This window comes from Dermacentor andersoni, chromosome 1, assembly GCF_023375885.2.
Source record: "Dermacentor andersoni chromosome 1, qqDerAnde1_hic_scaffold, whole genome shotgun sequence".
In the NCBI taxonomy this organism is placed as follows: Eukaryota; Metazoa; Arthropoda; class Arachnida; order Ixodida; family Ixodidae; genus Dermacentor; species Dermacentor andersoni.
The window spans coordinates 155,691,263-155,708,062 of record NC_092814.1 but is presented as its reverse complement, the minus strand read 5'-3'; the positions used below and the strand labels follow the sequence as shown (position 1 = coordinate 155,708,062).

Sequence of the window (16,800 nt, the reverse complement as noted above, 5' to 3'; positions counted from 1 at the left end):
CCAGAACCTTGTTCGCTCGCATCAACTTCTGCAAGAAGTGTCTACCTTCCTCAGGAAACTGACCAACGAGCTTTTCCAGATTGAAGACAAACTCGACACTATACAGCACTGCAACATCATTCCGGAGATAACGATTCCGCCGCCAAATCCCCGTGCGTCACCAGAACGCCTGTGACTTGTAGATGTATATGTTGACCTACTAGACATGATATCGCGATGGCAGCCAACACTGTTGACATAGCACCGCCTCTAATACCGACCTTAAGCTTGGGTTGCACCGGTTGCAGAGATCTTTTGCGTGTGCTGCGACACCTGTCGCGAAAGGAAGATGCAGGCACGTATCAATTCATTAAATACGTCTTTATTGACTGTACAGAATCAACAATTCAAATATGGCCGTTTCTGCGCGCATTTTGTGTGAGCACAGAACCATTTGAGCAACACTAACATACCCGTAGCATGCCACTCGCGGAGAACAGTAACGTACATGACTGTTTTCAGACTGGCAGCACTGTTTAGGCATGTAGTCAACTATTTTGAACAGGAGTCCAACACTTAATGGCACTGTAGTACTACAGAGCTGCTTGCTTGCCCTAATGTTAGGGACTTCGCATTATCATCAAGCAGTCATAATGCGAATCTCAAGTATGAAAAACAGCTTGTAGTTTGAGCACAATTAGCTCAAGCACTTTGCCAGTCCATAAATTGGGCATGGTAGCGAAACTTAAGTTCACATACTGTTGGCAAAGTTCCACTAAATGCTGGAGATAGAAAGTGTCACCTTTACCTATCGAGTTTTCAGCCTTTAAACAAGATCTGAAAGTTCACTCATTTGTTAAAAAAAAGTAGCTTCACAGAAGTTCAGAAAATAAAAGCTTGGTTGTCTGGCTCAAGGTAGTGATTCCAGGTACTTGAAGGCCATCAGGACTGAAGCTAAGCAATACCCTTCTTCTCCAAGCATGTACCTGAAAGAACATGAATTTTGCCTATTAAATGAATTTCATAACATGCTGCACGCATTAATTTTATGCCATCTTAATTTTCTAGCACATATGCCTTGCAGCACATCCTCAAATAAAAAAAAAAAGTTAGTACAAAAAGTATTGCCACTAATGAGCAAAAAAATTCATGCAACTGCACAACTGTGCTACCGTAAGTAGTGTCAAACATTGGCGTATTAAAACAAATACCAGCTAAAAAGTTAAACTCATATGTATAAACTTCACCATGGTGTAAAGCCACAATATAAAGAGAAAGGCTGTACCCACTTCCAGGAGGCTTGCATTAAGCAAAGCTGCTTTGAAATTGAATTACATTGGTGTTGAGCAAGGGGCACTTTGCAATTTCTGAAATTTCCATGAGATCCAGTCAGCAGCAAGGCTTATAATTTCAATTTGCACAAGGGCTCTTACCCTGCAACATAAAATAACTAACTAGCTCAAAAACCAGTTGTCTTGTGCCTGTAGTTTCTAAAATTACATTTCATTTTCTATTCCTCATGCCGTGCATCATACCTAGTAGCCAATCTGAACCATAACGGTGGCGTTTGAGCCACGTCCAAGCCAATGACAAAGAGCAAGAAGAATGAAAGGTGAGCTGAATTTCCACAAAATTAACCCCATGGTCCATATTTTCCAATTCATCATCCATTAAATTTTTCATTCTTTTCATCATTGGCTTGGATGCTACCGTTATGCTGGTATTAGCCACACAGCAAAAAACAGGTGATGAAAACAGAAAATGAAATGGATGCTAAAAATACGGGCCCTACTTCCACAACTGTGAACAGTATCAATGGACTGGGAGGGTAACATATCCAAGAAAGCAATTCAGCTTCTTGTTCCACAGTGTGCAACTGAATGTTGCTTTTGTATTTTTAAGCAATAGTCACTTGCAAAAATCTGTCCCACTATCTGACAATACAGCATTTTGTGTTAAACAACATTGTGATTTGCACAACTTTTTGCTTTCTACCATAGGGATCATTAAATGAGGGCAGTTGGTGCATCTGAAGTTTTGACTCCTAAGTCCAACTGCTTTTGCTGGCACACTGATAGATGAGATTCCTTACAAGAATTGAAGCCAAAATATAGGCTCAGTTATGGCGAAATAACCTTCTCACCAATATGTATTCGTTTTATTATGCATAGGATATGTTACATGTAAGCCTCCTGCATTTTTAACTATATAGCGTGAAAACACTAATATTGTCCTGCGTCGTCCTGAAGGGAACATCGTATTAGACGACCTGTGTACAAGCGAGTGTTTAGTGTGCCTGAGAGTACTTCTGCCGGTCTCGCTGATTATCGCCGCTTTAAGGCGCTAAAATGACGCGTGATGAACGCTCGCATGATATAGTTAAAAATGCAGGAGGCTGTACATGGTACATACAGGAGGAGGCCCCATAGTCAAAGCCTGAAGGGGGGACCTCCTATAACATGTAATTTAATTATTTATTTAGTGCAGCATGTGTGGTCAAAATAACAAGAAATAATAATGCATCTATGTTACTTAATAAATAAAGAACTAGACAAGATGAAGAAAAGCGTGAAGGTTGTGTTTAAACATGTTAATAGTGCAGGGTTCTTTAAGGTGCGGCGGTAATGGAATCGAAAATTACTTAGCAGTAAATTTGCCATAGTTAGTATTGGGCATAGGAAGCAAAAAAAAGTTATTTGAAGGAAATTGCATGGACCTAAAATGGGGATGCTGGTTTTCTGAAGTTTTCCATTGAAGAATTTGTGCATAAGAATAATTAATGAGTATTTGTGAAGCTTTCCCTAAGATAATATGTTGTACATAGAAGTGAGGAGACGTTAGTCCTGGCACTGCTGAAAGTTATGATGCGCAGTGTTCTGTTTTGAATATGTTGCAATGAGCGTCATGAGGAAATGCAATAATTAATATGACTGTGTATAAAGGCATAGTTAAGGAGAAATGAGGATTGCTGATGTAAATTATGAGCAAACTTTCATGAGTACCCTAATGCCACAGGCAACATTTTTTGTCAATGCAGAAATATGCATGTAAAATTTTAAATCTTTGTACAGTTAGTGTGGTCAGACACAACAAGAACACTGTTGCCAATACCTATAGAGGGACTTCCAGGGATGTTTCTTTAGAGAGATGCGAAAATTACAAAGCAAGTTTTTAGCGTTAACTGAAAGTGCTTTTCTTCGACACTAGTTTAATATATTCTCTGCATCAGTATTCAGCTTGGATAAGAAAATATCTACGTGTTTATCAGAAGAAAGAATGGTAGTGTCGTCAGCATAAAGTATATGCAATTAGAAGATATTAAGAACAGGGGTAAGTCATTAATATCAATTAAGAATAAAAGTGGTTCAAGTATCGAACCTTGTGGGACACCAGTGTTAGTTTTACGTAATAGGCTGAGAATAACTTCCAGGTAACAAACAATTTGTTCCCGATCAAGTAAGTAGTTGCGGATTAATCTTAAGGCTGGACCAGTGATCCCAATGGCGTTTAATTTGTTAAAGAGTAGTTTGTGGACAATAGAGTGAAATGTTTTTGTCAAATCTATTCATAATGTGCCAACAAAGTTAGACGAAGTATGCAGATCCAACGCAAATGTTGCAGTTGGTGATATTCCGTAACTTGCAGAAGACTTACTATTCCTGTGCATGAAAATTCCCCGTTTGCAAAAATTTTCCCTGTATTATTTTAGGAATATCCCCATAAATTTCCCTGCCCATACACACACATAGATCGCAAGGTTCTCACTGGTACTGCAGAAGTCACAGGGCACGGTAGCCTGGAACATTATAGCATCACAAGTTGGCGGCCGAGTATGATTCTATTTTTCTTTTTCTTACTAGTTCTAACAATGCATCATTATTTTGTATTATTGGTGGTACCTGTATAAAGCAGCAACGAGGAACCAAAGCTTGAACCCAGACTGGTCCGTGGGTTGGGCCTTGGCGAGCCCCAACCCACAGACCAGTTCGGGTTCCAGCATTGATTCCCGCGCTGCCCCTTGGGTGTCCTGATGATGCTGCACTGCCTGTTTTAGTATAAGCTTGGGTGCTTCAGTTTGCCAGTTACATGTGCCTTCCTGAAGCAGTAGTTCTAAAACATGCAATCTAATCATCACAACAAAAAAAGCACCCCACGACAAAACAAGTGCCCTGTGACTTCTGCAACACCAGTCAGAACCTTGCCCACATAGGCTCTGTCCGTCTATTATGTGTGTGTGTGTGTGTGTGTGTGTGTGTGTGTGTGTGTGTGTGTGTGTGTGTGTGGGGGGGGGGGGGGGGGGGTCGACCAGCTTTCCGAATCGCACACACACACACACACATATATATATATATATACAACCTTTAATAACAGTTGCACGTGAAAAAACTTCATGTGACCTCGACGCATTGTTCACTGAAGTGACAACCTTATGTGAGTATATAGAAGACCTTGTAGTAGGAGACAGTTCAGTTTCACAACTTGAGTCCTCTCGCACCGCCAAGAATCTGGCATCTCTCGGTAGTGTAATCTTCCTTCGTGAAATTGTTTTATACTTCACCATCACTAATACTGCTTCGCCTTTCTGGAGAAACTGCAGCATCTCTCTCTTTCTTTTTCGGTGAGTTGGAGTATAAGCGCTGCTGCGCATGACTGCTGTTGATTCTGATTATGAGTGAATCTGGCTTGGGCTCATTTCGGTTACTGAGTGAATTATACAGAGTGTCTCAATTATCATGCACCAAGACTTAAAAAAAGAGCAATTGCGTTACTCGAAGAAAACTTAGTGCATATTGTTTCCAGTACAGTGGAGTAGCCACCAATAATATTTTCTGTGGAGTTACTGAGATTTAATTAGATAACTATAGTTACCTAACTCGAGAAGTACGGACTTAATTATCAAAGTGTCAATGAGGCATTTGTAGGCATTCCCCTACGACATCTAACTGCAGTGTTTTCAGCGACATACTGATTGCACACAAAAGTCTCCTTTTTTTCCGACTGGTAAAGACACCCCACGAGAAATTAAAAATACCACGTGACTGCCCCCTCAAATATGCTGATTGAAAGCAATAGGAGGTCCCGATACAGTCTGACTATGGAACCACCTTCTGTATACTAAATACTTGTAATGTGACCTAACTTCTAATAATAACTTCTGATCTGCTTTGCCAGCCGCAAACCCGAAGAGACAGAGCATCACCTTGATAATGGTACGGAAGGAGCACCAACAGCAGATTTCTCGGCTTTACAGCTATTCCTTCCTCTCATTTCTACGTCACACTTATCCGTCTCCCATGGCTGACTGGTCACATTGATAACAAATCCCTTTGATGGCGCGGCCGAAGCACTGCTCTGGCCGCGCATGAAACACAGAAGGCAATGGAATAGGCATAGAATGCTTTTCATCACAAGAATGTGTGTGCAGCTATATTTCGCTGGAGAAACTTGCTTTGGACCAAAGCCAAATTAAAGTGACGGTTTTATTTTTCATGAGTGTATACGTGCTGCAAAAACAGATTTGTGGCAAAAAATAAAAGCAATATGAACAGACTGGAAGCGACTCATGTTAGAGAGAAAAGGCAAAACCGACGTGACTAAGAAAGCAAATGTACCACTTCTAACTGAGCCAAATTGGCAATCACGATGTCTGCACAATTAAAAAAAAGAAGAAGAAAGTCTACGCAGAATCTTTTCCAAGATTTATCTCAATGATGCGTAAGCACTTCGCAGTACAAACGTGGCGTTTCGTGGTAGTATGCTCGCATGTCTCGTATAATTGCGAGAACGACTGCAAAGGAACCATGAAACAGAGAAGTGTGGTTGCAACACCGAAATGTTAAGCGAGACCTGCACGAGACGACATAGAAGAGGCGAGTAGAAGCAATGTTCACTGGACATGGGATGTAGCAAATGAAGGGAAAATATGCAACATTTACATTTATTAGGTACACTGAACCATTATGAACTGTGATCAATCGTGCTCCCTAGGCGGTTAAGACTGGTGCGGCCCGTATCTTGAAAGTGATCTGCGAAAGCGGCAGAGTGCAGCATGTGTTGAGAGCTCAGTGAGTACTGCGTTCTCGCCGCTTCGTTGGCGTTGAAGCGAGAGGCGGCGTGCAGGCAAATTCGCTCGCTGCTGCGGGCACTATGTTGAAAACAGTTGTCTTAAGGGATGGACTGAGGGACGGTTTTTCTGTTGGGTAAGGATAGAAATGCTTACACATTTAAAACCATCAGATTTCAGTGTGCCCTTTCTACGAATTCGTAAGAGCTGTTGAACACCCGCTGCTACCTAGAGGATGTGTTCAAATAAGTCTCTTGCAGCTAATCAGTGCTGAGTTCGCTTTATCACATCTTCTGAGGCTTTCTTGATGACTTACGCTGGAATTATATGACGGACATCCGTTATCCTTGCCTTGAGCTCATCTGACGTCCGCCTCGATCATGTAAACATGATCTTTCGCATAACCTCAAAGAAAGAAATCGAGCTGAGAGAGGTCAGGTGACCTAGCCGGTCAATTTACAGGCCTTTGCCTTCGAATCTGTTGCGCATGAAAAGTCGCATACAGCCAGTTTCGTGCTCAGCTGCTGTCCCATCGCTGATCCCAGAGAAGTGGGAGATGTGACAGCGGGACTTCGCTGAGAAACTATTCCACCACTCCTTCAAGGATTATGTCCACGTAACGCTGTCGACTCAGTGTGTGATTGAAGAAGATGTGACTGATTATGGCACCAGTGTAAATTCTTAACCACACATTGAACAACCACTGGCACTGGTGCCCATCGCACTTTACCTAATGTGAATTGGAGTTGCTCCAATGCAAATTTACCTGGCTGTTTCTGCAAAAATTGGCTTCATTTGTGCACATGATGTTGCTCAAAAAGTCCAGTGACTCGCCGGCTTTTGTGAGGAGCCAATTCAAGAAATCTAGACGATTCTGCAGGTCCCTATCTTCCATGCACTGTGCAGGTGGAAGGCTCAGTCATTTAGAATCCTCCAAACTGATGACTTGGAAATTTGTACCTGGGTGGCCACGTCCCGCACGCTTGCATGAGGGTTTGAAGCCATAAATGCTAGAACATCCATGCGTAGGCTAGGACCCAAAAATGAAGTCCTCTGCTGCTGGCTCTAGAAGCTGCTGGTTCGTATGATGTTTTCATAGTTTCTGCTGATAGCCAATGCCTTTGGTCTACCGCCACACTTCCATGAATTATATATATTTGCGGCCTTCCTCTTGTTGCCATTTGCAGCTCCCAAGTCAAAGATCATGTTTTCCTTCTGCTCATTAGAGAAAGACATGGCAACTGGGACGAAACAAAATGCACCTTTAAACCTTTGCACTGATGTTGTGAATTAACTTTTATGGTAATAAGTATTATGGCAAAAAAAAAAGCCATCCGTGAGCTATATATACGCTAAGACAACAGCTATCACTGCTTGTTGCCAACTGACACCAAACGCGACGCGTTACTTAGCCGATGCGTGGCAGATAAGGAACTGGCTCTATCACGATGCTTTTCTTTATTTCCTTTATTTCGTTTTGGCTAACTTGGAGGGAGCTTGTTCAAGGGCACTGCTTTTTGGTGCAGGTGGGAGCACAGTCACGTGGCATTTTTCATATTTTGCGGGGTTTATTTATCAGTTCGAAAAATTAGTACGCAATTAGTACGTCACTGCAGATGCCGCAATCAGATGTCCCTTGGCTGTGCCTACAAATGCCTCATTGACACTTTGATAAGTAGGATAAAATGTCTCGAGTTAGATAATTAATTACAATTACTAAATTAAATCTCAGTATTGAAAAAAAATTACTGGCAGCTATTCCACTGTACCGGAAACAAGGTGCACTACATTTTCTTTGAGTAATGCAAATGCTCTTTTTTTTTTAAATCTGGGTGCATGATAGTTAATTGGGACATCCTGTATATATTTATGACCTCTGCGTGGAAGTGATGTTTCCATCCTTAATAAATGCTGCAAATTATTAGAAGAGTATCTTATTTTTCATGAGTCGACAGCAATGCTTACCGGAAAGATAAGCAATAGTGAGACACATAATTCACCTGCATTTCACATGCCATTGATGAAAGACTCTGTCGAAGGGGTCACTGAAGTCTGCAGGTTTTTTTTCAGGGTCAGAAAAGCACGCAAAGCAATTTGAAGCGGGGTTAAGATACAGCAACATGTTAATTCTCAAGGCATATATCCATACCATTAGAAATAATTTTTCACTGGCTACCTCCTTCTCTTTCAAAAATATAATAAACTTTGTCCTGTGTGTGTGCACGGTGTTTCAGTGGAAATTTTAAAAAATGTTGAAATTAAAAAATATGGATGAGGCAGCCGCCACGCTAGTGCTTCATATGCGCTTGTACTCCAATTGTTAGGATTTGCAGAAATAAAGCGAAGGTATGAATTAAAAGCCGTGCACATCCATGCCAACAATGATGCAATAAGCTATTAGCCACAACAAAATTTTAAGTGAAAAGGTCGAGGCAAGTTCAAATAAACCTCAAATGATGTGGGTGACAAAACTCTGGTAATGACATTTTAGGCATGTGTGTATGTGGGGGGGGGGGGGGGGGGAGAGGGGGGCTCTGCCTCCTCCGGAAAATGCTCGGGCCCCGGAACCCCCCTGCGGTTGGCGCCTATGTCACCGGTTGCAGTATATTTGAAGGGAAGCTTCAGTGAATCAAATCCTACCAAACTAAATGCAATTTGTACAGTTGTGGTTATTTTCATCCTATAAAATGTGTAATCATGCAATGGTTATGTTTATGCACTACGCCATTCACAAGCTAAGCCTAAATGTAAGCACCAAATCAGGCAAATGCATAGTGCGAGATGTCAATGCAACGATGTCACATGGACGAAGGTGATGTATGACACTTGCCGAGGGAAAAATGGTGATGAGAGGTGCATGGCACAGGGGCACATACCAATTTTGGAGGGTTGCCTAAAAATTGGGACATGACCAGTTGCCCAAGAATGGGATAGCTAAAACATACATTAAAAAAAGTTAATAAAGCCATTGGACATTAAGCGCTATTCCACTAATAGGTCTGTCTGTTATAGAGATACTTATGATCCAACATTATATGTACAGGTTTTACACCATGATTTAATGTTTTATCAGGCAGAACTGAGGTATACTCTCTGGCACTACTTTGTTGGTCAACATTCAGTGCTTTTGTGGACACAGACAAGACAAAAAGAAAAGTTTCACTTTAAAATTATTTTTTAAATGGCAATGTAAGGCATCCCACACCTAAATGATACTATATAAGTGTGGCGGAACCAGCAAAAAGATAACAGAAGGAGATGATGTACATGACACACACACACTGGACTTGCAGCTTGCAAGTCCTATGTGTGCCCTACGTACGTCTTGTGGTGTTATGCCTTTTCACAGGTTCCACCACAGATACACTATCTATCAACTCGCCCAGCAAAATGCTCGTATAACACATCGTGAAGTGTGATCACAGTAGAGTAAACAAGGTGTTAATCACAAAGGCAAGAGTGCTTCACTTGCATTCACAAATTCGATGCTGAGTCTACTTGCAAGGTAGCATAATTGAAGCAAAGTAGGAACTTACCTAGAATCTAGTATTTGCTCAAGTGCAAGGTATTCAGAATACAGCTGTGGTACCTTTGACTGCACCAAGATGTAAATTAATGCAGGAATGAGGTCATCAGCTCCCCTACAAGCAGAAGAACTCAGTGAACTGACAATGTTTTAGCAACTCCTCTACAGTCAAATTATTGATAATGAGGAACTGTTAAAGCATTTTGAAGCCAATCACTTGAGCTTTAAAAATGAACTGGCTTTAGTGGCTCCATTTTGATCACATTACACCAAGCTAGTCTGGTTTGGCATATGTGGCTGATTACTTTCATGTTTCAGACATTCTCATGTCCACCATGCCCGCAGCCACAAGCAATCATGTCGAAGCAAAAATAATATATTTTTTTTTTTTCATTTAAAACTCATGAGAAGTAACAAGCATGAAGAGCAATGTGCCTACTGTACAATATTAGTTTTCTGTTTAAAATATGCCCTTTTTCATTGCAAAAATAAAGGGCGTCTCAACCAATATACTTAGGAAGTCAACGTAGCCATGTCCACTACGTGGTTTTAACAGAGTGCGCTCAGGCGATAACAAGGAACTATATTCTATTTCAAACACAGCAGGCAGTACTATGAAGGCTAGAGAAACTTCTCTCAGTGTTTGCATCCGCGACCAAAAAGTAGCACGTCACATATGAAAGAAAGGGAAAGATTGACATCCACACGTCTTGTAGCACGAAGCTACAATTAAAACCCATATGGTTTTCAAATGTAAGCTTCCTCCACCTGGGGGGCTTCTACAGAACTGATCTGCCAACTGAAAGAAAGATATTGGGTATGTGCCATGTAATTTGATGTAAAATTCAGTGTCATACTTTTACATCATGAGTGTTCCAACGCACAAATCGCTTCCTTTGTACGTCCTTCATGCCCATTAATGTTGGTCGCACCAACCTGCACTAACTGGTGTGCCCACAGGTAACTGATTGAGAGTATAGCCCTGCTCAGGTAAAATGACTTTCCGTGAACTCACATTAGCTTCCTATGGTGTTCATCTTCACTTGCAAGAGGTTCTGTACAAACCAGCCGAGTGACATGAACTAGAAAAAACAATGAAAGGGAATAACATTATTTTGCTCAAGTTGCGGCTGCACTGATATTGCCAGTGAGCCTGGAACAAGCTACAGTTTTACTTCTCTAATGAACATTTTAATAGAAATTTCTATTGGTACTATACAAGAATTATAGGTCCTATAGCTTCTACTACAGGGCAATACAATGTTGAATAAGACAAAATACTTTATGGGTCTCAATTGAATCAATAAAAGAAAGTGATATAATTCTGTAGTGGACAAATAAAATGCTTTATAGGTCCCAATAGATGGAATAGAAGTAATAATCGTGATATAAACTTGTATTGGTAGTATTGCTTGGGAAGAAGCCAACCAAGCAGACTCATCAAACATCGAGAATGAAGGCACAGAAGGCTTCGCTGTAATAAAGGAATTATGCATTCTAAGCTGTATATTTTTGTGCTGAGGATATTTAGGTAGCGTTTGTTGTTTCACTGCCTAACTTTGTAGAGAACCGGGCTGGCTGCCAGCATATCTGTAGGGATAATAAAGATGGGGCTATATAACGGCCACAATTTGTTATACGAGTGCCGTCCTGTGTGTGAGCCATTGGCAAGACAGCAGCAACCACAATCACCAAAGTCCGGGAGGGCACACCTAGAAGGCTTTGCTTTAATATGAACAATTAGGGGACCTTTGTAGAACAAACCATTTTTGTACACAGTGCTCCTGTTTAGACCAATACACTTGTAAACTAAAGACCAATCAGGTCTATTGTTTCACAGACCAATACCGGCTATGTATCATATCAGTGTGTCAGGTTTATTTCATTATCCAACAAATTAATACAGGCTATCAGTTTTACCAGTGTATCAGGTCTATTGTTTCAGAATTCGATAAGATGAAAGCAATATAATTTCTCTATAGAAATTTTTTCTGGGATTATGTGACCTAAATTTTGATCTTTTATACTTCCTCGAATGAATTTACTACTGCTAACAAAGGATAGCACATTATAAAAGGTAGACTACAAATATGTGCCAATGCTACATTGTCACAGCAGCATATGTCATGGAATGCTGATTCATATTAAAGGCTTCAAGCACTTCATAAGGAGGTAAACCATAATATATCTTTTGTGAAATGAGTACCTTTGTATAAGGCATTACAGTAGCAATTGCATAAAGGATCATGAAGATTCTCTCTAGAAAAGCAAGGACTTTATACTTCTTGAAATAGTTTGCCAGAAAGAGCCTAGGACAGCGTGGTTCAAGCTGTGGTCCACAGACTACAAAAGAGATTGGGGAGCTTGCAGTGAACTGCTCTGAAGACACATTACTGACAAGTATAGTCTGTCAAAAGAGGAGAGATGTCTGGTGAGATACTTGTCAATCTGTGTGAAGTTGTGTTTTCCATGCTAATACAGGTCAAATTGAAGAAGATTAAAACACAAGCTGGAATAATGTAATGATTCTATTCCAATTCTTTTCCTTTTCCTGCTTCATCAGTGATACAAACAGTGCCCCGTCTACATTATCACCAGATTGGCTGGGCAAGAGCAGGGAATGATAAGGGAATAGAATACAGTGAAAGGAGTGCTTACATTACACCAGCCAGGCACATGTTTAAATGGACTTCAAATATCATCAATTAAGCCTGATCTTGGGACAAATGTTTCTGGCAGTGAAATATTGCTTGCAGCACCACTTTCTTTTCTCATTGACTGTAGAATACATGTGACAGCTAAAGCTTTACCTTGGGCCCTACCCATTTGAATACATGTGAAATGCTCTCATTTGGCAACCACTGAACGGGCTTCTTGAACCAATAAACCATTTCACTAGAGAAAGCATTTACGTGCTTCACATATATGCAAATAAGGAAATCAGTTGGTGCCCAGCTAATCCATCCTCTTGATGTGCCTAGAATCTGTTGTCATGCTAGCTGCTGCTTTAGTTGCTGTGGTTTTAGATTGACATCTGTTTTTCTAAGTGTAAATTATTGTTCCACAATAATAAACAGGAATTCACAGGGATGCCATGAGGTGCCATAGCATTCTATCATATGATGACATTGCTTGTAGGTTCATTTTAGAACACCTTTGCACAAGGAAACGTTGTCCTAAACAGATGCCAAAACATAACCGTTCACTTATGGCCAAGTGGTCTACAGCACGCACAAGGTGCTGACAGTTTCAAGCAGAAAAGAAGGCTCACAGAATCTTATTTTGGCCTTGAAAAACAAACGTAAATGTCCCCATAGTCTCCAGCTTACTCTTAGTGCTGGTCTCTGCAATCAAGAAAAGAAGGCATTAGATTGCATACCCAGTACACGTAGTTTATGACTAGGGCCAAGCCGAGGCACAGTGCGCAGCATGCCCACTGCCTCACTTAGAGCGGGACTCTTGTGCAGGCAAGGTGAGACGTGCATCTCCTCAGCTGATGCTGAGGCCAGCTGGCTAATGGTGGTTGCCACACGCTGCTCCCCTGAAAGGTTTTCTAACCTGCAAACATGCAACCTGGCTCAGTGCTTCAACAAAAGCCACTACCTGCACTAGTAAACTTTCAACTTTCTTTTTTGTTAAGTAATCGTGAGAATGAAACCAACAAAATAATGAAAGTATGTTGTGGCACATTTGGCAACTATTTCTAAGCCATGAACAGCAACTTAACCAAGTGTATAATCACTGTATTGTTAAAAAAAAAATTAAATTATGGGGTTTTATGTCCCAAAACCACTTTCTGATTATGAGGCACGCCGTAGTGGAGGACTCCGGAAATTTCGACCACCTGGGGTTCTTTAACGTGCACCTAAATCTAAGTACACGGGTGTTTTCGCATTTCGCCCCCATCGAAATGCGGCCGCTGTGGCCGGGATTGATCCCGCGACCTCGTGCTCAGCAGCTTAACACCATAGCCACTGAGCAACCACGGCGGGTGTACTGTATTGTGTGTAAGTAACTAGCATATAAGGCTGAAACTTGGAGGAAAGGACTGAGGGGGAGGGGAGGGGGTTACAGAAGGAAAGAAGCCAAAAACCAGGCACTAGTTTATGCGCTCTTCTTCTGGAAGGAGTGACTTGACCTGTAAGCAAACAACTCGGGGATTGCTGTGTAATGCAGGGTACAGCCTCTGAAAATATGCTGCACAGCAAGAAAAGGGAGGCAAAAGAAACGAAACAGGAGTCGTGAAAAAAAAGGAGACTGGCACTCAGCAGTGAGACGGGAGAAGGCAGCAGAGGAATATTGCTTGCAGAGGCAGGTCGAGGCAACAGGAGAGAGCCTGTGCTGAAGGAAGGGCAACTTGCCTTATCACATAAGGGCTTCCCAACATTTCATTTGTTTCTATCTGAGCTACTATTGAAATTTACATTAAAATTATTGTGGCAGATGCTCCCTGGAGAGGACTTTACAATTCTAGGTTATAACCAAAATTTCAAATAAGGCCTGGTAAGGGCCCTTAAAGGGCTGAGACATTTTGGTACAGATTAGATCAAATGTGGATAGACAATAAGATTAAGGGAAAGAAATAAAGAAGGGCAGGTCATCTAATGCACAAAACAAATAAGTGGTAGCCTATTAGAGTTGGTGAATGGGTGCCAAAATAAGAAAAGTGCAGTTACGGGTGAAAGAGCTCTAAATGGAGTGGTGAGATTAGGAAATCATCAAATGTACAAAGGTTTTGGGTGATGCCGACCAGGGGCAAATGGATATCTGTGGGAGATGTCTTCATCCTGCAGTAAACTCGAAATAAGAAGAGTTGGAGTAGGCGGAGGATAAAAAATGAGCATCAAAAAACCAGCCGACTCGTGTACCTTAACATCTCTTTTCCAGCGTGACTGCATTTGGTGCCTGCAGCAAGCTTCACTTACTTTTGTCAACACTGTAGTTTCTTACACCAGGATAATTTACTTTGGGTGGTTGCAGATTTATACATCACTAAGATTGCTGCATCTCTCTTCCTGCTAGCAAGCCAGCTTTTTAGTACAGTCTAGAGGAGTGCCGAAATTGAATTGAAAGACAAGGAAGGAGAACAAGGGCAAGCAAGTGTGAGGTTTAATCAGTCACTTATAATAATATTAATAACCGCAGGTAGCAGCAGCTATGAGTTCTGAAACTAGAAATTAGGGTGCCAAAACTATGCCTAAAACAACACTATTATTTTCTTCTCAGAATGCAAAAGGACTGAAAACCTAGCCTTTTGGCTGCCTTCTGGTTTTGCTAAATCTACTTGTTGAGCTATTGGGGGCGAGGACTTACGGAGTCGCCATCTGTCGGAAGCGCCACCCTTGCGTAGTATGAGGGATCACGCGGCACGCTCCTCATAGGCTTAGGCGCTCAGTAAAAACACCACGCGGCAGCCCTCCTGGACATTTCTGTAAGTACTCTCAAAATGAGGAAAGTTTCTTAGTGACGAAATAATAGTCTTGGGTAAACTGAAAGCACAGAATCGTTTACAGACTCCATCTACCAAATACGTACAGTGAACGCCACTGCGCGCAGTCGCCATGATGGAGTCTCCCGAACTGGCTTCTTGTGTGAAAGGTAGGCAAACGCTGAGAGCAAACTATGTGAAATATCTTCTTATAGTGGGCTGTCTTTATAACCAAATAGAGCATAAAGTAATCACACGGGTTCCCAGTAACCGACTGCGCGTCTGCATGCATGTCCGTGCACAAGGTTTTCCTTTCGCTGCGAGCGTGTTTCCGCACCGTGCCGTGAACTTTAGGCTCCAGAATATGAGCATTTGACAGTACACAAGCAACCATTGTTGCATGGACGCTATCAGAGCTGTTAAAAAATAATTTCATTATACAGACATCGACTCCTATGGCAACTGTGATGTGCCGTCGCGACGATTCAATCTTTCTTTTTTTTTTTTTTTTTCTAACTTCTTGGACGTTTCAATATTATTTCTCAAGTTGTGTCGCACTGTATGTTTACAGGTATTCTCAGCATGCAATTTCCTGCTGCTTCTGTTTCGTAATCTAGTGCGTTAATTCATAACACAAACATCACCATATGCCATACTTTTTTAATCCACTTCTTACCGCTCCTTTTCCATTCCAGTGAACTTGCCAGTATCTAGCATCAACAAGTTCATAGACCAAACCGTCATGGCATTAGCCGGGCAGCGAGTGCAGGCGAGCGTCTCAATACGCGTTTTCTGCTACTCGCCGAACATGGCAGTCCCGGTGCCGTAGCAGAAATCTCCCTTGCGTCTGTGTTTGCTGCATACCTGAGTGGTAGCTGATGGCTGTTTGCCGGTTCTAAGTTTCGCGAGCCAAGCTTCAAGCAGCTCTTGTCTTGCGGCTACATGTGAATAAGACTTGACACCGGGCTCCGTTGCGTACGTCAGGCACTGCGGCACCGAACATGCTGCACGCCTCCAAAGGCAGCCACTACCTATTATAGTGCATTCAAATGTTGTCGAGCAGACACCCAAGGCGAGAAAGCCTCACCACTTAATCAGAACCGCAGCGCAGGTGGGCCTTAAACTTTCGTTTTCAACTCGCTTCGGCGCTTCCGAAGCAGCCGACGTGGCCGCTGTATCCACGTGATCCCTAATGCCACATCACGCCGACTGTGGCGCCAGCTTTTCCAGTGGTGGAGCTCGCCCCCAATACAAGACCTTTAATGCAAGTGGAACATGGCTATTAAAGGCCTCCGACACAAGGCACACTTAATACTGCTGCAGTAGCGCAACATGACAGTGCGACATTCTAGTGAATTACTATATATATTTTTAACACAGGCATTGTTTGAAGCACCCCTAAATTTTAATTTTTACATAACCTCCATAATAATGCACAGTGTAAGACCACACCTGACAGTGGCCAGAAGGTGTGGCCACAGTGGCCAGGTGAAGTGGTCTTCGAGCACACTGTAGCATACTTCTTGAGCAGCAGGGTCTTTCAGTGGCTCAAGCGTCAAACCTAGCAGTAGTAGTGCAGTTCGAAGAACACTTTCCACATGGGCACAGGCTACGGATCGTTGATTGCCACCACTTGAGGGTTCCTTAGGAGCTGCCACCAGATGGCTCCTGCTATCCAGGGCCATCACAATCTCTCGCTGCAATGCGACGCGCTCTTTAGCCAGCCACTGGCTTAGAGGATGTTTGGAGTCCCTGAAAATGAACATTTACATCAAACACCACCTTTGGTATTAAAATAATACT

At 42.0% G+C, this 16,800-nt stretch overlaps 1 protein-coding gene across 5 annotated transcripts in view; it reads right to left on the bottom strand.

Moving 5' to 3' along the window:
• Positions 1-341: 341 nt before the first annotated feature.
• The window catches only part of LOC126547020 (VPS9 domain-containing protein 1-like), a 106,426-nt gene continuing 89,967 nt past the window's right edge, over positions 342-16,800 (bottom strand). For 4 of the 5 annotated variants that reach the window (XM_072287816.1, XM_072287815.1, XM_050194835.3 and 1 more), the window contains 5 exons: positions 16,450-16,749; positions 12,949-13,127; positions 10,585-10,651; positions 9,580-9,684; positions 342-965 (listed from right to left, as the gene is read on the bottom strand). In XM_072287816.1, coding sequence (XP_072143917.1) covers positions 890-965; positions 9,580-9,684; positions 10,585-10,651; positions 12,949-13,127; positions 16,450-16,749 — 727 coding nt within the window. In that variant the 3' untranslated portion in view covers positions 342-889. The remainder of the gene's footprint in view (positions 966-9,579; positions 9,685-10,584; positions 10,652-12,948; positions 13,128-16,449; positions 16,750-16,800) is intronic. The other variant, XM_055062634.2, reaches the window with a different exon arrangement.